Below are 22,580 nucleotides of genomic sequence, written 5' to 3'. Positions count from 1 at the left end.
AACACAATGAAAAACGTTTTTCCCAAGTATATTCATGTACTTAAGTAAATGGTGTGGTTTAAAATTTAATATATTTTGTTGTTGCGTACATATTATAAATTATAATTTAGTAAAATAATTGAGTTCGCGACACGCATTGCATTACCGCGAAAAACAAATTTTAAGTTTTATTTACTATAAAAAAAACTAGAAAGTATATCAAAATTGTAATCATTTCAGTTAATCCAGTGATAATAGGTTTTCAGCTTGGAGCATATCCTACAGATATACATGAGCAGATTTTGCATACAAAAATGTCCAACCCAATCTCCTAGTCTTTCAGATCTAATAAAATCTTTAACTATAGATACCATATAAAAATATTGTAGGTACCCATAACTTTACCGTTGGTCTTCGATTTTGTATTTTTTCCAAAATAATAAATACCATTGAACTGTTCATTATGTCTGCTGCACGTTTACAGTATAGTACTTCAGTAGTTTACTATTTCCACGCTTCTGGACATTTTTTGTATGCAAAACCTGCTCATTTATATCTGCAGTATATGCTCAAATTAAAAAATAATATGGATGAACAGGCGTTTAAAAAATTTACCAACAGATTTTTTACAACTAGTCACAGTAGTAAATTTAGTTATGTAACCTAGAGTGATATGGTAATCGAGCAATTCCTAATGAAAACAATGAAGAAATGAAAGAAGACGAGTGCGAAGTAGATGATTAATAATAATTAAAATTAACTACATGGATTAGGCCTACTGAGGAACCATGAAAAAAAAAACACGCCCCGCTTCTACCTCAATGGTGGTATGGAAACGAATGCATTCTTATTATCGTTATTATATTATATAAATATTACATATAATATATAATATTATCGTCATTTTGTACGGTAAATGTTAAAATTCGTATACCGCAAGTGCGATTGGATATATATATGTATAACCATCTTGTAGATAATTTTGTCTTCTACAATTTTTGTACGAAATTTTTTTTTGTACAACCAGTATAAAGCGAGATATTAATGCAAAGGCTAATTGTTTTAAGCAAAAAATTCAAATTTCATTTAAAGTGTACATTTTGATGGCCTTATAACGCAAAAACTATAACTTTTACGTGAACATGTCCGTCATAAGACCTTTTTTGTAGATAATTACTTCCTCTATAATTTATAACTCAGACTTTTTATAGTACGACTCATAAAGTGCGAGATATTCAAAAAACGCCAATTTCGTGACCTTTGACGCGTACATAATAGAGATGGCGACTTTTCACACGTTGTTTACAACGATGTCATAATGGTGTGTACCAAAATACAGGTAGGTGGGAATTTTTCCTACCCCTTTTTTCGTCTAATATCACTGGACTGTGCCATTAACACAAAAAAAACACAGGATTTAGATAGGATTACATAAAAAAAAATTTAAAAATATTATATTTAACGATTGAAATCGTTGTGTTAATCTAGACTCTAGCACGTAAAACATACGCTGCTGTTTCGATTTCGATTTCAATTTCGGCACTATGACGTCACACGCATATTTTCAAATGTCTGTATCTCATTGAATAATTAGTGTTTAAGTGCGAGACCCACGCCATATTTTTTTAAATAATTACATACTTTATTAATCTAAGCAAACTTGTTTTTAATGATGTGATGTTCTTTAAAAATAATTAAACATTTTGCTTTATTATAATTAGTCACCATACATTTCAATAAGCTTTTAACTTAAACTGATTCACATCCAATAACAGTTTTAATTTAAATCAATGGCCTACAGAAATTAAATAAATGAAGAATACACGTTAAATTATGATGAAAAAGATTATTTAAAATTTGAAGTATTAGATAGGTATGAACAATTTATTAGGAAACTTATATTTAATTTTCAAGCATCTTGGACCAAATGAATATTATCAACCTTTAAAAATAAAATCGAAAATTCTAAATGTTTATAAAAGTTCAAAAAGAAAATATTTAAAAAATTATTTCATGTTGGAAATTTTAACATACATATTTTGTATAAATTTCAAGTATCTATTCATTATTCATTTTGAGTTATACTGAATAAAGAAAATCGATTTTGTCAATTACTAGTTTTGCATAAACAGTTATTCCTGATTTTTTTTTAAAAGACGTTCGTAATTCTTAGATTTTTACATTGAAAAGTAATGAAAATAACCCTGTTTCCAAGAAATCGTCGACTATTGAAAGGTGCCAGTTAGGATAGGTTTCACTATACAATTTTTTTTTCGTCTCACGGCCCTCAGTATATAAATCAATGTATAATACTATAATTTGACAATCCAATGCAATGAATAAAAATGTTAAATTTTTTTCTCACAATACGATGTTCTATAATAATTCGTTTACTTCTAAAAACAACGGTCGAATGTATACGTGAAACTCGTATAAAAGAAGTTGGGCTATTACTTGTCTACATCCATTCTTAAATTAGGTACTAGTGATTTAAATATTTTTTTTATTTTACATAACTTCATCGGACAAATTCGTATCTACGGAACAAGGTTAATATCTACAGATCAATTTAATTCAGCTTCTTTGGACACACTACTATACAACATTATACGATATGCATTATAACTTACTATACCATTATGATTATATTTTACAATGTGGAGAGATACCTACTATTGTCACGCCCGCCAGTGGGTACAATAGAATGATTGTGCAGGACGCTCTAGTGGCTCGTTTACCTAAAATATTGTGTCCCGTGTCATGTAGGCATATTCAGACCTTTATCCTGCCTAAGCTAACCACCGATTTTCTTTATCTTATTTGTTTTGCTGTTCCTACACTCCTTCTCAATAACGCTTGAAGTCCCAGTGTACCACAATCGCCACTACTGACAACTTCACGCGCAGCTACAGTACCTAACGGATCTCCAACAACAGAACCTCGTGTCCTTGTCCGTCTCATCCGACTCTGCACTTCGTCATCGCTTACTTAACGGTAATACTTATTACATTAATATATTTTTATTTTGTTTTTAATAAAATCTACAATATTATTACCCTTGATTGTCGTTAACAGTTTAGTCGAACATCAACTATGGCTTTTTGGAAATGTAATCCAGACAAATCTAAAATTCCACATAAAAACGTTCCCGATTGCGTGATATTCCACTTCATTGACGATGGGTAATAAAATTTAATATTAATGTGATGGTGAATTTTAATAATAATAAGTTATTATAGCTAGTTTATCTTAATTTTTGGCCAAATTTTTTTTTCAAATAAATAAGCTTCTTTAATCAATTAATTTTATGCTTTTTTTGTTTTTTATTATGCTTTAAAATCCGATTCCTTATTAATAATAACTATTAAGTAATAACACTAATAAATTAATAATAACTAATAAAAATCTGTATTTTGCGTATGACAATACATTTTTGGTTTCCGTTCCCGCGTTTGACGCGCCGCACGGCGTCGGTCGTCAATACCGGTCCGGACCAGTGTTACGTCAAAATGTCAACTAGCAAATTTTCGTTTCCCTATAGATTAGGTTCCTAATTAAAATTTTAATTTATAACGGTATAAAGATAATTATAATAATATATATTATATTAACTACTTAAATTTATATATATTTTTTTTAAATAACTTATTTTACATTATTTAATTTTAATTTATTTAACAAATGATATCTTAATTTTAAAAATAATAACTATAATTTTTTTTTGATTATTTTTTTAATTACTTACTTATTTATTAAGGTTTTAAGTTAAATTAAATAATTAATACCTTTAAATTTGCAATTTAATATGATATAATTTGAATATAGAGTTAATGATGAAAATATTTTTAAATATATATAGATAGATTTACAATTCATAACCAATTATCAGCCATTTTTATCAATAAAATGAATCTTTTTAACTAATTATAAATATATTAGTACAATATATTTCTTATTTGGTATTTGATCAAGTATAATTGAATCATTTGAATCTACTCTTATTAACTTAAGTCAATTAGAATTAGGTCAAATTAATTAAACCATTAAGAATAATCAACTATATAATGAAATTGTTACAATTCATGCTTTTATTAGAATTTTTTAATAACTATACCTATTGTTGTTGGTGGTTTTGGAAACTAATTCCTATGATAATAGGATGTCCTGATATATATTTTGTACAATTAAATAACATTAGATTTTGATAATTATCTCCATCATTAATGATAATGATATGTAGATTTATAATAATTATTAATGAAACAGAAACTGGATGAATGATTTACCCACCGTTGTCAATTAATATTGAACTTAATAATTATTCAGTTGACTTAACCATCTTTTATTTACATTTAGCAGGAATTTCATCAATTTTAGGAGTATTTAATTTTATTTACAAATTTTAAACATAATACCAAAAAATATTAAATAAAATAAAATACTACTATTTCCATTATCAATATTAATTACAGCTATATAATTAATTTTATCGTTATCAGGGTTAGGTACCTAACCGAATCATTAGCTGGTGCTATTACTATATTATTAACTGATCGAAATTTAAATATATCATTTTTAGACCTGGCAGGGGAGGTGACCCTATCCTTAATACATATTAATTTCAATATTTTGGATACCCATAAGTTTATGTTATATTAATTGTTGGATTATTAGAATTTATTGTTTGAGCGCATCATACATTTACAATTGGGATAAACGTTGATACAAGAACATACACCAACAATAATAGTTGGACTTCCAACAGAAATTAAAATTTTTAGATGATTAGCTAATATGTATGAATCTAAAATTAATTTTTCACCATCAACAATTTGTTCTTAGGTTAAATTTTATTTGTTTACAATTGAAAGTTTAACAGGTGTGATTCTCGCTAACTCATCTATTGATATAATTCTTTATGTTACTTACTATCTAGAGGGTAGTTCATTTTCACTATGTTTTAACTATAGGAATAGTATTTGCTATTATTGCTAGTTAAATTCATTGATTATCTATTTTTACTGGATTTTCAATAAATATTTTTATTATTCTAATATTTTTTAGAGTAAACATAACTTTTATCTCGCTAGTTTTAACTTTTTACTATAAAATAAAATGTCATCAATCAGATCAATAATTTCTACATTTAAAATTATAATTTTAATCTACAATACTTGAATTAGAATTTTTTACAATAACTATTTTTAATTTAAATTTAACTCTATTGAATTAATTTATAATTTACCACATTTAAAACATTCATACTCAGCATTACCTTTAATTATTGATTTCTAATAAGGCAGAATTAATATGCAATAAACTTAAAATTAATTTTTAAAGAATAATTTTTTTTTTTAGAAATTATAAATTGATTAAAACTAAGATTGCAACATAGAAATTCACCACTAATAGAACAATTATTTTTTTTCATGATCATACAATTTTTATTATTATTATAATTATAAAAATTACTTATATAAGACAAATTTCTGAAAATCAAATAATTGAATTTATTTGAACTACCTCCCATTAATCTTATTTTTATTGCTATACATTCACTTCATCTTCTTTGCTTAATAGATGAAATTAAATGTCCAATTTTAACAATTAAAATTTTTAGTTAATATTGAATTTGAGTATTATTTAATAAATTAATTAAATAATACAATTACCGACTAATTGAAGTCTTATTTTCAATAAGTATTAATAAAATTTTTTTTTTACAGTAACTTGACAGTTGACATCAATGAAATTGTTAATTGGCGCTCAACAACTCTCATTTGTGATGGTCAATCCTATGAGATAAATCTAAAAAGAACGAGATACAGTTTGACTCGGGGACTTGAACCCGATAAAATTGTTGGAATAACAATAATAGACGAAAAATTAACGTTTATTATGAAATGGAAAAACGCTAAAGATGGCAAGGTGGATTTCATTAGTGCCAAAGAGGTGTATGAAAAGTGGCCAGACTTAGCGTTTGAATACTATCAAGCTCGTCTAACTTATACATCACCTAGTGGCGAAAAAAGATTGATGGGATAAATCTAAGGTAAATCTGGAGCCATATAATTACTTAAGTCTTTAAATTTGAATATATAAATGTTTTATACAAACTTATTTATTAATCTTATTGCCTTGGTCAATCATTATGACATTGTTATAATAAACACATTTATTAAATATCTAGTATACAGCTCTATAATTCAGTCAAGTACCTATCAAAGTAATACTTCCATTTTTATGCATGATTATTAACTTTACTTTTAACATTGTTATGTAATTGCGATGCTAATTTAATGTAGCTATACCGATAATGTGCTAAATTGGTTAATGATATTTTTTTATTATAAAGCATAATTAAGATATACAAAATTACCTTTTCCAATTATGAATCATTTTCATGGGAAAAACTACATAACCAAGTAAACAAATAAACCATTAAAAGGAATCTTTATTTTAAAATTATATTAAAAAAATTAGTTACTCGCCAATAATCAAAAAAATTAAATATCAAGATTTCAAACAATAATAAATTACTTTTTTATTATATTTTTGATAAATCTTTCCTAAATATGTGAATCATATCTTCTAATATGAATTATGATGTAACTATAAAATGCACCATAATCTTTTTTCTGTGCATTCTCTGCTAAACAAATCTTTACTTACTCTTGTCACTGCATATGCTTACAAAAAATAAAAATGTGTGCTGGCCGGACAAATATTGAATTATAATACTTAACATGTTTGCTTATTTTACTTACTTTAAATATTTTATAGAATTTTGTACAAGATTATGAATGTTTGTATATAATTATATATTTTATTATTTTATTCTGTTTCAGATCCTGAAAATGTTGTATTTTTTAGAAAATTAATTAAAGCTGTAAATAATTCATTTAATAATGTAAATAATTTAATAATTTAATGAAATTTAATATTAATTAATAAACTAAAATACATTTGCAAATTTAAATATTTTTAATTATTTAATTGGTTCTCTTGAGCTTAATAGAAAGACATCTTGAAATAATTGTTATTTTAGTCAAAGGCTGATGGTTATATTTCTGATTTTATGGTGGACAGTAATTGTTTCTAAGAATGCTAAATTGACCGGAACGTGTTGGAATAGAGTTCTGGTTCATAATATTGGTTTTTGCATCAGTTCCGATTAGTTAAATTAAAATTTAAGTATTTTGTACTGGAAATGTATTAAGTAAATATTGAAAAATTAAAGAAAATTACTACTGGGTAAGATATTCAACAGTACAACAATCAAAGTGATTAAAATTATTTATTATTATTTTTATAAAAAAAAAACTGCATGCAGATACATTGGACATGTACATGTATGACTACTGACTAATTAGGTATAGAACTAGGTGCTTACATAATATTATTGTGATACATATACAAATCATCTTAAATCTAATAGGTATTATATGAATCAATTTGTTGTTAATTTTTATATTTATAGACAATTTGATTTTATAATTTACAAATTTATAAAATATGATTTTACTATTTATTTCTTATTAAATGTTAATGTCATACCTACTAAATGTAATGTCCCTAGCTTATCATGATATCACAATCACATACTACAATTTTCTCATGTGGTCAAGAACTATCTATTTAATTACACCCAACACTAAACAAAGATTTTTATATAGAATTATAATTTAAATAAATAAAATAAGTATTTATTAGAAATACAGGGACGGACTGGGACCCAATCGGCCAACTGTTCTGCAAAAAACATTGTCCCTAACGTAAAGCATTATCACACCTAGTGTACAAAAAAATTTTTACCTCATGTTTTTTTTTAGTTCCCAAATTATTAATTAAATAAAATATATTTATATTTATGGATATACTGTTATTTAATTTTGATTCTCTTTAAAATGTAATTTATCATATATGTATATATACTGTAAAATTAATTTTTTTTTTTTACTGATGTATCAAAAAATAATTTATAATAAGTTTTTTTTTTTAATTATTAAATATAATTAAATTGGTATATATAGATTTTATTTTAAATTACTGTTTAATAATATGAATATAAACATTGTTTATATAAATTAAAAAAAATACTGGCAAACAAACTAACAAATGCTATTATAGCTCATACATAAAATATATCTGTAGTATGATAATTACATACCTAGTAAACAATTTCAAAAAGTAACTATTTAATAAACAAATAAATGTTAACATATAATAATTACATGTTCCTCAAACTTATGTTTCTAACGAGTTGTTGACTATTAATTATTTTAAATCATAAATTAAGTATGACAAATTATTTTACATGTAGGTACCGACTAATAAAATAACAATTAAGTTAAATAATGTATACACAATATAATAAGAAAACATATAATAAGTAATATATAAATTAAAAAAGTTAACTCACCAAAGAATTTTGTCTTACAGCTACAGTTATGCAACTTTGGTATTTTAGTTGCGTTACACAATCATCTAAATATTGGGAATACCATAGTAAAAAGTAATTAGATATATACTAATAATATTAAGAGAAAAATGAATTCAGATTTTATTTTAATCTGCAATTTAATATTAAAATATATGATGTAATATAAGTATAGTATACAGTATACTCAATTCTTTATACTTACCAACGAATAAGTTCAAAATAAATTTTGTTTTGACTCATTGGCAATAGCCTGCAAATTTACCAGTTTTTTTAAACGAAGTTTTTCGCTCTGCCCTTTGGTTTCCTTTCCATAATGTATTATTGTATTATGCAATATTAAGTATTAAATCATAGCTGTATTTAATTCTACACTAAGCAAACAAATTATTTCATACACGAGGACGAGGTTAGGTGCACGACACTACGGCAAACACAGAAATCAGTCAGTAATACAAATTACAATAGATACAATCATACTGTCATAGTATCATGGGCAGAGATGTTAAAATACTGTATTTTATTTTTTTTTTGTATAATACCGTATAGAACCTATAAGATATAAATATAATAATGTACGTAAATTCGATAAGGATAAAACTACGCCGCTATGGATATTTTTAGAATGAGTACACATACGACATCGTAACGGGAAAACATGTTAAGATAATAAATGATAATAATTTAATATCTTAATTATCGATTATATTTTATATTATCGATATTAATAATTTAATATCGTGTAATAACTAAAAATAACGCCTTAATTTTTTTTTTTTTATACTGTCTGTATAAAATTATTTTATACTATGTGTATAATACCTTGTATAATACAAACTCACATCTCTAATCATGGCTCAATATTAATATTGTAATTTGTAATAGATATTTTAGGAATATGTATACCGGTAACCTCCGGCAGTGGTCGACCGCTGATAGCACAATAATATAATTATAATATATACATACTATATTTATATAATACTCCGTTTCGCGAGTGGAGGTAAACGAGTCGCACTTCCATCTTATCTGCCGTCGTCAATAGCACGGAGGCCAAATTTCTTGCACTGTTGGTGCCAACTGTTTATGGAATCCCAAAGATGTAAGGTACAAAGATAAATTAGCTAGGGGAGATGCTGTTCGTCAATTAGCTGTGTCATTTAACACAAGTGAAGGTGAAATCCAAAGAAAGTTACAAGGTTTGAGAAACTAGCATTGAGCATGCTGGTGAAACTAGAAAAGTAAAAACGTCTAGAACAGGCCAAAGAACAGACGAAGTATATATAAAAGCAAATGGGTATACTTCGAATCCTTGAAGTTTTTATCCACCGAGGCCAATGTTGGTAGAAAAACAGTCAGAAATCTAACTATTGTAAGTATTGTAAATAAATAAGTTATATATATAAATAATATACATTTTAACCCTTTCACTACCGGGCACCGGCTACCGCATTAATTTTTAACTAAAAAAAACGAATATTTTAAATACACTTATTAGATAATGAATACCAAGTTTCATTGGTAGTCAGTAGTTAGTAGGTACAATAAAATTTCATATATATATATATTTCATATGCAACCGTCCAGCAATTCAAAAATGTCTTGTGGTTTTAATTTATTAGCCATAATTAGAATGAAAAATCAGGAATAGAATACTATTTTGTATAAACTATTCAAATATTGTATAAAATACTCGTTACTCGACAACAAACACCATATAATATATAAATAAAAATGTTTATAATAATAAATATCAATAGATATTATTATAAATGTGTTTATGCATGTAAAAAAAGTATATCAGCATTGATGATAATTTTAACAGTGAAGATAAGTAAAAATAGTGGTAAAGATATTTAAATAATATCGATTTAATTATTGAACCATTTTAAAATTAACGATTTATCCTCAAACGATTTTAAGTAATTGTATTTTTTTTTTTTTTTAGTATTAGTATTTTTTTTTTTTTATTATTATTTATTATTTATAAAATATAACTAGTTTAAGTCGAAGATACTTGAAAAAAAAAATAGATTTTAAATAGATTTTCCATAAGTTTGGCTTACAATACTTATAAAAAAACTTAAACTTAATGTACAGCATAGTGGTACCCACTTGACCACGCTTTTTTTTAGATTTAAAATTTTAAGTTATATAATATTGCAACTTAACAGTATTCATTGAAATTCTATTATAACATATAAATTTTGCTACAATATTTTTCAAATTCCAGCTTTTTATTATCATTAGTAGTTCCGTTATCACACTTGTAATTGTATGTATCTTGGGGTACTCGTGGGTATAGTGAAAGGGTTAATAAAATAATACATATATTTATCTATTATAAATTGCAACTTCATTTATTAATATTTAAAAAAATTCACATATAATGATAATAATGATAAATAAATAATTATTATAAATTATAATAATAATTAGTAAACTGATACATATATATATTTTCTGCTAAGCAATTTGTTTTTAGGGAGGGAATATCCACTAATGACGCTTTATTTCATATTACTAATTATATTTATAATAATATTGATAAAAATAATTATGTAATAGGTGTTTTTCTTGATATAAAAAAGGTATTTGACACTGTAAATTTTGATCTATTAATAAGAAAGTTACACTATGCTGGGATAAGAGGTAATATCTTAAAATTAATCAATTCATACCTAAGCGATAGAACTCAGATAGTCAGGGTTACAGTAATTTAAGTAATATTTCAATTGGTGTCCCACAGGGTTCTGTATTAGGCCCTTTACTGTTCAATATTTATGTCAATGGCCTTCTTAATGTTTCCATAAAAGGTGATATTTATAGTTTTGCTGATGATACGGTTATGCTTTTTAATAATAAAAGTATTGAAGTACTATTTAATGAAGTTAATCTCTCATTAGATAGTGTACAGAATTGGTATGGTAATAATTTCTTAAAGTTAAATCTTAAAAAATCTAATTATATATTATTTAATCTTAGACCTAATTCAATTACATTGAATAATCTTGTCATTTGTTCGCATTCCTTAAATTTTAAAAACAAAATTGTATTCTGTAATTGTCAACATATTCAAAGAGTAAATCATATTAAATATTTAGGGTTAATATTTGATGATAAACTTAAATGGAATTATCATATAAATAAGTTGGTTAATACCATTAGGAAGTTATTTTATAACTTTAAAAGCTTAAAATATGTTTTAGATTTTAAACATTTGAGAATTATGTATATATCTATAGTTCAGTCCTTAGTGTACTATGGATTGCCCTTTTGGGGTGGTACTTATAAAGATTATTTGACTCCTTTAATTACAACTATCAATAGTTTAATAAAACTTATTATCTCAAAGCCTTTTTTGTATCCAACAAAACAGTTATATATTGATTTTAATGTTCAACCTATATCAATATTATATTATAAATCTTTGCTTTTACTTATATATAAATATAGACATTGTTTGAATACCATAGACTCTATGGCATAGAGCATAATTATAATACTAGAAATAAGTGTCATTCTAATATTAATTCTATTAGATTTTATAAGACAGTAACTTCACAGAGTACTATTTCCAAGTGCACATTGTTGTGTCGTAAATTAAGTTTAAATCTTATGAATTTACATAATATTAACTCATTAAAATTATATATTAAGCTTAACCAGTTTGATAATGTTACACTTAATTATTACTTGTAATTTTGTAATTGTAATTTGAATTAGATTTTATACTGTTATACTGTTATATAAATTTTAAATAATTCTGTTAATATTTAATACTGTAAGAAACTCTCACTTCTAAGCACAAGCTTTTAGCTTTTTAGAAGTGAGTCAATATATTATTTTGACTTTATTGTATTATAATTTTATATTGTTTGTATTATTTTATGTTGTTATATGATATATTGGCAAAATAAACTTAAATTTACTTACTTACTATATAGGTAATACAGTCTACAATACTATTTATTAAGCAAAATTTAAAGGTCTAGTTTCCATGTTTAGTAGACAACGGTTGTATTGCCAAGGTAGTTCTCCATCTCCTGATACAAAATAATTCATAAATTCATTTCGTACAACTTTTGCAGTTACACTAATAATAATTGTATACACTAATATTAACATATTAATAATTATGGTATGTACCTTTGAGACAATTGCGCTTTGGGCTGCAAGCTATACCAGATAGATAAACCCGATAAACATTAAATACTCGATGAACTCGAATTTCGATGCACAACAATCACGAAGCAATGAGCAAACGAATAAAAACGAATGCTTATAATTTGAATAAAATAAAATAATAGGTACCTAATTGACAATATTTCATTTTAATTTACAAACTATAACAATATTACTACCAATTGGCAATCACTCCAACAAATGGATAATCATCGTCAATATTTCGTTTTTCCGGAAATATTGACTTTTTGATAATTTACCAATAACAACCCCAGCGTTCGACTAATATTTTGTACCTAACTATTATATTTTTACTATAAATAAAGACATGGAAAAAGATGAAGATATATCCGATTTTTGAACCCACCTTTCGTCATAACTATATAGTTATATATAGTAATATATATAAACAATATACAATATAATATATATATACTACATAGTAATATATATTACTAAGGCGTAATATCACACCATTTGTTTGTATATTCTAACGACTATATTGTAATATATACTAAATAAATAATTTAAATGAATAAATTTAACCTGAAAATAACTAAAATTAAAATAAACTTTTCACAAGATTTTTGAGTTCTGTTACATATATTTTGGTACAAATTATTATTTTATTATTATACAAAAGTACGTTTATAATTCTGTAATTATATTAAAGTCATATAATATAATATTATACGTCTAATTTGCTTTGTTTACTTTTAGACTAGTACACTTTGACTTAAGGCCCATAACCGGTAATGCTTAGATTAATAGATTATAATATAAATATATTAGAAAAAAAATTATATTATTAATAAAACACATTTACTATTAATACTACGACGATTATTAATTATACATAATATATTATAATACAATAATATTAATAAATATAATACTATTAATAGCATTATATAATATTTATTATAAAATATTATTATACATTTATTATGTGTTCATCATAAATACTTTTTTTTGTATACAAAAAAAAATGATATGTTTATTATTTTAAGACCGGGAAACTTGCTCAGTGCCACTACTAGCGTGTAACCAGGGCCCAGGGGTGCTCACTGCTCAGCACCACCAGACGCCTCAATTAATAAATTGGGTCCCCGAAATTTATAGAAGTCTTAAGAGGATGCCAGCGTAGTATTAGTTATCTCTCTCTAACCCACGCGCAACATAGCAAATTTTACGTTCACAAAAATGATTATAACCATATTGATTTTTCAAAGTAGAGTGAAATGATCTATTATAGAATTTAAAGTAAAGAACATTATCTAGGGCGTTTCATAAGCGTTTTATTGTATTTTTATTTTAAAGCGAGTTATGAGTTTTTTAAGATGGTATAAACAATTTACAATTTTAAAATAAAAATATAATAAAACGCTTATGAGATGCCTTAGATAATGTTCTTAACTTTAAATAATAGGTCATTTCACTCTAATTTGAGAAATGAATATGGTTATACTGGTTATAGTCATTTTTGTGAACGTAAAATTTGGTATGTTGGTTAGAGAGAGATAATATAACTAATACTATGCTGACATCCTCTTAATAGTAATAAATTTGAGAGTAGGCAAACGGCAGTAAATAATAAAATACTACTTCATTTACTCATATGTTCATATATTTTATAGTGATTTGAGTCTCGTAAGTTTACGTTGTAAAATTTTACCGGTAAATTCGGTGCATCAAAAGGTAAATTTACAAAAAACCTTTTGGATTTACATTTTTTTACCGTTTAAAAAGTTGAGTCTCCGTTATATCTGTATGTTTTTGTATTTTTTTTATAAAGATATTTAATACAGGATTTTAATACAAATCAAGATTTTAGATTCTGAACGGAGTGATATGAATGTATTAATTCTACTCGTACAAAGATGTGTTATTTTTTTAATTTTTGTGTCTGTTATCACGTTTTGAAGTAATAATAATGCTTTGATTTTTGACTTCAGCCCCTCTTTGAAAAGGAAAATTCACCTAGTTGGTACTTTGGGGGGGGGGGGGGTCAAAAGTAAACAATTTCCAGTAGTTTTCAAGAGCGTCAGGAAAACCCCTAAAAATGTAACGGAAAAACGGGAATTTTTTCGCATACAACCAGTTTTTGACAAAATCGATTTTTTTATTTTGCTGTAATTTAAAAACGAATCATTAAAAATACTTGAAATTTTCACAAAATGTTTGTTTTAATATTTTCTATACTAACAATTAAATTTTCAAAATAATTAGAATTTTTTTAAACTATATTTAATATTAATAAACCATTGAAATTTCGATTTTTCTAAATTTTTTTTCTTGAATGCCGATAAAAAAAATTTGGCTTTTCAAAAAATCTTTAAAATTTAATACAAGGTTTAATATAAGTTTTACTTATAGTAGTAAAAAAAAAAAATCAAAAATCGTTACTCACAATTTTTTTTTATAAGCATTATAAGTTCAAATGTTTACGAAATACATCAAAATCACGAAAATTTGCAAGGAATTTTGAAATTTAAAATTCATAAAATTTTTGTGATTTATAGTTTTATACCTAAGGTTAAAAAACACAATACAAGGTTATCCATAAGTTTCTTCAAGTAAGTGTAAAAACTTTTGTAAAAAAAAATTCCAGCGTCAATATAGAAAAAATTTTATGAGCGTATGAAGTTTAATTTTTTACGAAATCGCGTAAAATATAACGATATATTACAATTTAAATATAGGTAATAATAACTAATAATATAATATATCCTACTAATTATCATTGACTGACAAATCATCTCCGTTCAGAATCGTTTTTCGTATACAATAATGATACCTGTCATTGCATTCAAATTTAACACATCCATTATAGTGACCAGTGACCTACTCTCCATCTCTACTATACAGCAGAGCGATACCCACTTGTCCACTTTTTGTATATTGATAATGACCGATAAGGTGTTTTTTATTTGTTATACTTTAGTAATTATTTCTACTTAAACAATAGGAATAGAAAACTATCAACAGCCGTCATAACCACACACTTATACTGTTCATAACCGCACATTATCCACCGTTCAATACCTTACACATTTTTCACAGTTAAAAATTAAACAGCAAAATCATAAAATTGTTTTTCATATGGACAAATACCCATAATCTGTACAAACGCCTTAAGAATCAAATGTGGCAAACCAAAAAAAAGTTTCAACCATAATCCAGATTGTGAATTATTATATTATTGTAATTTTATTTTAATACTGGAATAGGTAGAACTGATTTTTCTGTATAATCTTAAAAGTTTTTTTTTAATGATTTGTGGTAGGTATGATGATGTAAAAAAAAACTGGTTTTGCGATATTAAGCGATATAATGTTATTTAATACATTATGAATATATAATATCAATGGGTGCGGTATTGAACGGTTTGTTTTGGGGAAAATATGCAGTAATATTATTTATTAAGGTATATAGGGGTGTGGTTCTGAACGACGGCCAAAATTATATAGTTATTAATTGTTATTTTTAATAAAGGGATTAAACACTAATGCTTTATAGTTTATTTTATATTTTTCTTACAGAAAAGTACTACAGCACCAGCTCAGACTACTTATAGCAGGACCAATACAGGAGAAGTGCGAATTCAGAGATGCGTATATGCCGCAACTAGGAACTTTTGTCAACCAGCAAATGCCTCACGCCTGAAGAATTACTGGCTACTGAAGGCATAACTTGGACTCACCACTAAAATAGCTTTGGATTTCGCTTACGTTTCAACTGACTGCAATACCTATTATATAGAGGTAAATAAATAATTTTTATAAAATTTTTATAATATCTACGGTACAATTTTAGCGTTTTATAATTTTATAGATATATACGAATTTAATATAAATATAGACGTGTATTCTGAGAGCATTTCTAAGTATAAATTCATAAATAAAGCACATAATAATGAACTCATTTTAATAGTTAATTTTTTTATATTTAAGAAAAATAGAACATGAGTACATTACATTATACATAAAAAATGTACACATTAAAAACTAGAAATGTAACAATGTATCTATCATTATTTTTAATCCACCTCCTTAAGCTGTGCTTGTGGCGAGGTAGATCAGTTATTAGTATACAATATAATATTTAAAACTTAAAAAAAATGTGATAAAGATTAACTTTAATAAAATACTTAAGCAATATTTGAAATATTTAAACTCCTATTTAACACACAAGTAAGTCTATATATAACAACAATAAGTATAAATTGTATTAAAACTAAAACAAAACCTAAAATTATTATTTCAAACAATATTAAAATACTTAAATACTAGATAAGATACAACTATAGTTGAAGAAACAAATAGTTAGCAATAGCTTTTTTATTAGTTATATAATTATTCTTATTCACATTACTAGAAATATATTTTTTAGATACAACGGCAATGAGTTAAAATTAGTTGGACCTAAATAGTCCACAAACTTTTTCCAATACACTTATTAGTGTAATTTACTTGCATGTCATATGACCTATTATCCTTTCTGTTATTTTTTTGGATACGAAATTTATCAATTTGAAACATAATAGAGAACTGCTTGTATATAGAATATAGATATCTGACCGGTCGCGGTAGAGTTTTAAAAACTTTATATTCAGTAGTGATCGAACTATATAATTCCTTTTTATTTAAATATATTCTTATAGCAAGATTCTGTTGTATCACGAAAGGCCTAATTGCATTGTCAGTACAGCCACCCCAAACTAATAAAGTAATAAACCATATTGGAATATTTATTTGTATAGTGCATTATATACAATGCGCAAAATGTCTGTGGGTAAAAGTTTGTTCAGTTTAAAGAGTTTGGAAATAATAGATCTTAACTTCATGACCAAATTTTCGACATGCAATTTCCAACGGAGATTACAGTCAATAATTAGACCTAAATATTTCACTCGAGTGACACTTACATATTCATTTTTGGCAGTCGCATAATTTTAAGTTTAAATCACTAGTATTGCAAGAGTGGATAATATAGTCATTGAACGGAATAGATAAGTTATAAATAGAAAAGGCAACAAATACATTTTTATTTATATTTAAAGTAAGTTTTATATTATTAAATTCTTTAAATATGTTATTTACTCCTATGGTTGTTTTATGATGAACATTTTCCCATGAGTTAATATAAAATATATAGAACATAAACGTCGTACCATTATGACAACAGACGCCAGTTGATAAAAATATAGGCTGTAGTTCGATCATATTATTATTGCATTAAATGTATCCATTATAACTCCTCTATAGACTGTAGTTACAATATAGGTAGGTATAGTGGTACTCACCGAACCATACTTAATGTATAATAAACATAGGAATTTCCGCTCTATATAATCGAATGTACATTTTCTTTTTCACCATATAAGGGCATGCGATTTAAAAGATACCACATTCGTACGTATTGTATTATTAGATCCATTATTGATTATTTTTGACCGGAAATATACATTGAAATACATCCACCTACTTATTATTGTTATATACCTAAATTGTAATAATATGTCCATTGGCGTCTATACAGAATGTTAACAAAAACGTCGTCTCTGCGACGCCACTGCAGACTTCGCCAAAATATGTGCCATAATACATCGATGTTGAAATGACATCCTGCTGAGGTGGTACACGAAATAATAGTGCGTATATATACCATCTGCCCATATGTATAAATGCGTATACAATACCTACATCCGCCGTCACTCCGTCAATTTAACATTTTTCATGCGTAGAAAAAAAATACTGACTATTTCATTATACAGAATCAATAAAGATATATCTTGGACGTGTATTAAACACGCTATCTATAAAATATCACAATATTTAATTTAAAATCATATAAATTGTTAATAACGGAATAGAAACGTAAAAAGGTATTATATTTTTTTATATTCTGAAGGTCAGAAAGAAATGGTTATTATATAATATATAATATGTATACGTTTTAATTTTGAAAGTATATTTAATAAAATCGCCTAGTGTGATTGGGTAATATCAATATATATATATATATATATGATATATCAATATATTTATATCGTATACACGTTTAAATGTTTATGTGAGCACGATAATTAGTAGCACCAGACTAGTTTTTCAAATCCTAAAAAGCGTTTTAAGCCAATGGCCACAGTGATGAGATAATTCTCTGCGAAATCTGAACACTTTCGAACATATTATGTAGGTAAAATGTGCACCACCATACGAAACGCTTGCACGTATTATTTTATTCTACCATCTGCTGTATACAACAACCATGTATATATGTATTTCGAAAATTATCTGTTTTAATCATATTTCACTATCAAATCGATGCAAGTTAGGTCAGATTAGTGCCCTATTTAAGTGTCAGACACATTTCAAAGTTTGCTCTGTACGTATCATTAATATTATGTATAAACATTTTACACAGGTACCTATAGTTTTTATTAAACCACAAAAAATTGGTAAATATCATATTATAATTCTCAATACAACGTTAATTATATAGTTTAGAAATAGCTATAAATAAATTTAATTTGCTCAATAATATAATATTACCTTAATAATTAATATAAAAGTTAAATTACAGATCAAAAATAAACTGTTTTATTCGTCAAAATTGTAATTTTAATATTATATTAAACTCGAGTCGGCCGATCACAATAAATATACATATTGGTATAATAATAGAAAATGATTAATAACAAAACTATAAATAAATGTGAAAAGGATATAATATAATGTCGTGTGCCTTTTTATGGATGTTGATATGCCGCCTTTGTAATTACATTGTAGATTGCAGCGTTGCTATAGATATATTATTTACTTAAATGACTAATATTGACACAGCTGCAAAGATTGTGATTATTCATATTACTAAGTCCAAGAGTAATTTAATTAATTGTTATCTATTTTTTTGTTGACCAAATGACTAAAGTTTGTACAGCTATGCAAGTAATATTCTATTTAAATCTAAGATTAACTTAATTCGTAATAATTTATTATTTGTTAGTTTCATTGAATCTAAAGTTATTTTAATGAATAAAGATATATTATTGTTTATGCAGCTGTGTAAATATTTTATTATAAATCTAAATAATGATATATAATAATGTATATATTATTGCAATTATATATATCTATTAAATGTGTTTATTAGGACAACGTCATAGTGATTGACCAAGGCAATAAGATTAAATTATTTATACATTAATAAATAAATTCATACAAAACAATTATATATACAAATTTAAATACTTATGTGATTATATGGCTCCAGATTTACCTTAGGTTTATCCCATTGTCTGTTTTTCGCCCCTAGGTGATGTACTTATAAAAAAGACGGGCTTGACAATAATCCAACGCTAAGCTGGGCCACTTTTCATAAACCAATTTGGCATCAATCAAATCTACTTTTTCATCTTTTGCATTTGTCCATTTTATTATAAACGTCAATTTTTCAAATATTTTTGTTATTCCAACAATGTGATCGGGTTTAAGTCTGCGATTTAAACTGTATCTCGTTCTTTTCAAATTAATTTCATATGGTTCACCATCACAAAAATATGTAGTTTTTCCAGTATTAACCACATAATTTACATCTACAGCAAAAATTAAAGTTTTAAATCAGACGGAACTAGGTACCTAAGTTGTTTTAAAAAAATCAAATATTTTTGTTTTAATTTTGTTATCCCTGTGGACCCGGTGTATAAGTATTGTATAGATACTTTTCTCATGGGTTCTGGCCGTTCTAAGCTTAAGAGAAACAATAGAAACATAGGACAGTGTGGTATTTGGATTTTGTATATGTATAAATAAGTATAAATTATAAAAATTTTGTGAAATCAATACTTTGGAATTTGATACATACACAGAGTTTAATGTATTATTTTATATTCTAAATTCAATTCTTAATTATTTATAGAAAAATAGTTTTATATTGATGACTACGATCACATCAATAAACTATATTACTATAGTTTAAATATAAATGGAATTCACAGATGTTCAATTATTATGAAAAAATTATAAAAGAAATATCATGCAAATGCATAAACATCCTAATTATTAACTAATTATAATTATTTTTAATTATTAATTTTTTTATAAAATTATTTAACATATATCATTCGTTTAAGTATATTAAATGAATAAAATTAAATATGTTATGATAAAAATTCAATATATAAATTTATTTAAACGATAACATTTTTTTCTTAAAACATTTTTATTATTTAAGATAGGTAAATTTAACAAATTTATTAAACAAAGAAGATGAAGTGAAGGTATAGCATTAAAGAGTAGCATTAAAAATAAAATTAATGAGAGGAGTTGTATTTCAAATAAATTAAAATATTTGATTTTCAGAAATTTATATCATATAAGTAATTTTTATAAGTATAATAATAATCAAAATTGTATGATCATACCAGCTCGCAAGTCGCAAACCTATTTTTTAATTAAAGCTCCTGTTTGCTTAAAAATATTAACCAATAAATTAAGCATACAAATTATTATACACCAGAACTCGATTTATATTTCTAACCCAATTACTTTTTAAAATACATATAAAATAATAATTTCATTACGATTAAATAGATTTTTTAGTATAAGTGTTGCGTATTTTACGTTGTAACTTATAAGTGACATGAAACAATTTTTGTACGATAAATCTCCTAAATAAATATTAGCAACATTTTAAATAGTTTTGATTAATAAATATTGGTGTATTTACTTATTTTAATTTTAAACATATAATACCTACATAAAATAAGTATAAAAAATGTTATAATCAGGGCTGTGAATTTATTGTTTTAAAAAACATAAAAAAATTAATTTCGAAAATTTTATTGACATTTATAGAAAATAACCTAAAAAGTTGGTAACTGAGTATATCAGTACACAACTCAAAACAAATAAAAAAATTTTGAAATTTTTTTCATGTATAGAAAATCCTAATATAAATATTCAGTGAAAATGTCTTGCATTTACAGTTATTATGTTGTAATAATATGAACTTCATACCTTCATAAAAACTTAATGTGACTTTTTTGAAACATTTATTTTTTTTTTTGATAAAGGTAGACAAACTGATGAGGAATCTTGTATTACATTTTAAATCTCCGATTTAAAAAGAAATATTTTTATGAATTTATAACTCAAAATAATTTGTAAATTGTTTACATTTTTACGTATTTTGTTAATATTTCAATTTTTAACTTGAAATGCTTATAAAAACTGTAAAAGTGACTGGATTTTTATATTATAACAAATCAAAATATTTTGAACATTTTTTCATGTATAGAAAAGGCTAGTATAAACATAAACATTTAGTGAAAATTTCATATGTTTACGATCATTTGTTTTAGAGTTACACCAAAAACCAAAATCGATTTTGTCAAAAACCGATTTTGCGTAAAAATTATCGTTTTTTCTTAATTTTTATTTTGTTTTTTTGGGCGCTTTTAAAAACTATTGGAAAATTAAAATTTTGACCCCCCAAAAAAATAAAAAAATATAGGTATATAAAAACAACGCATTGTAAAACCAATACATTAATTATTGCTCCGCTCTGAATCTAAAATTTTAAAATTTAAAATGTTCGTAATCAACTAGAAACAAGTCAAAATATTTTGGAAATTTTATCAAGTATAGTAATTAATAAATATACCTACATAGGTATACATTCCAAGTGTCTAAGGCTATTCGTTTTTTAAATCAAGTAAATTAGTGAATATATCTAATGTCGTAAAAATTTCAACTTCAAACGCTCATAAAAATTTAATTTGACTTTCCGGTAGAGATTTTTGTTTTTGATAAAAATAAACAAACTTATGAGGAATCTCTTCATGAATTTCTAATTCGAAATAATTTTCACATTTTCGTTATTTTTACGTCTTTTGTAAAAAATCGAACTCTAAATGCTAATAAAAAAATAAACACTGTATTTTTAATATTTTTTAACTGATATTCTAACACTA

General features: G+C 25.0%; 1 protein-coding gene across 1 annotated transcript; it reads left to right on the top strand.

Moving 5' to 3' along the window:
- The first annotated feature begins 3,072 nt into the window (after positions 1 to 3,072).
- LOC132924759 (uncharacterized) lies at positions 3,073 to 6,024 on the top strand. The gene is made up of 2 exons (XM_060989205.1): positions 3,073 to 3,161; positions 5,706 to 6,024. The coding sequence occupies exons 1-2, from the start codon at positions 3,073 to 3,075 to the stop codon at positions 6,022 to 6,024; spliced, it is 408 nt and encodes a 135-aa protein (XP_060845188.1).
- Positions 6,025 to 22,580: the final 16,556 nt, after the last annotated feature.

The sequence above is a fragment of the Rhopalosiphum padi genome, chromosome 3 (assembly GCF_020882245.1).
Source record: "Rhopalosiphum padi isolate XX-2018 chromosome 3, ASM2088224v1, whole genome shotgun sequence".
Classification (NCBI taxonomy): Eukaryota; Metazoa; Arthropoda; class Insecta; order Hemiptera; family Aphididae; genus Rhopalosiphum; species Rhopalosiphum padi.
The sequence above is the reverse complement of the archived record's forward strand: the minus strand, read 5'-3'. Positions and strand labels throughout refer to the sequence as shown.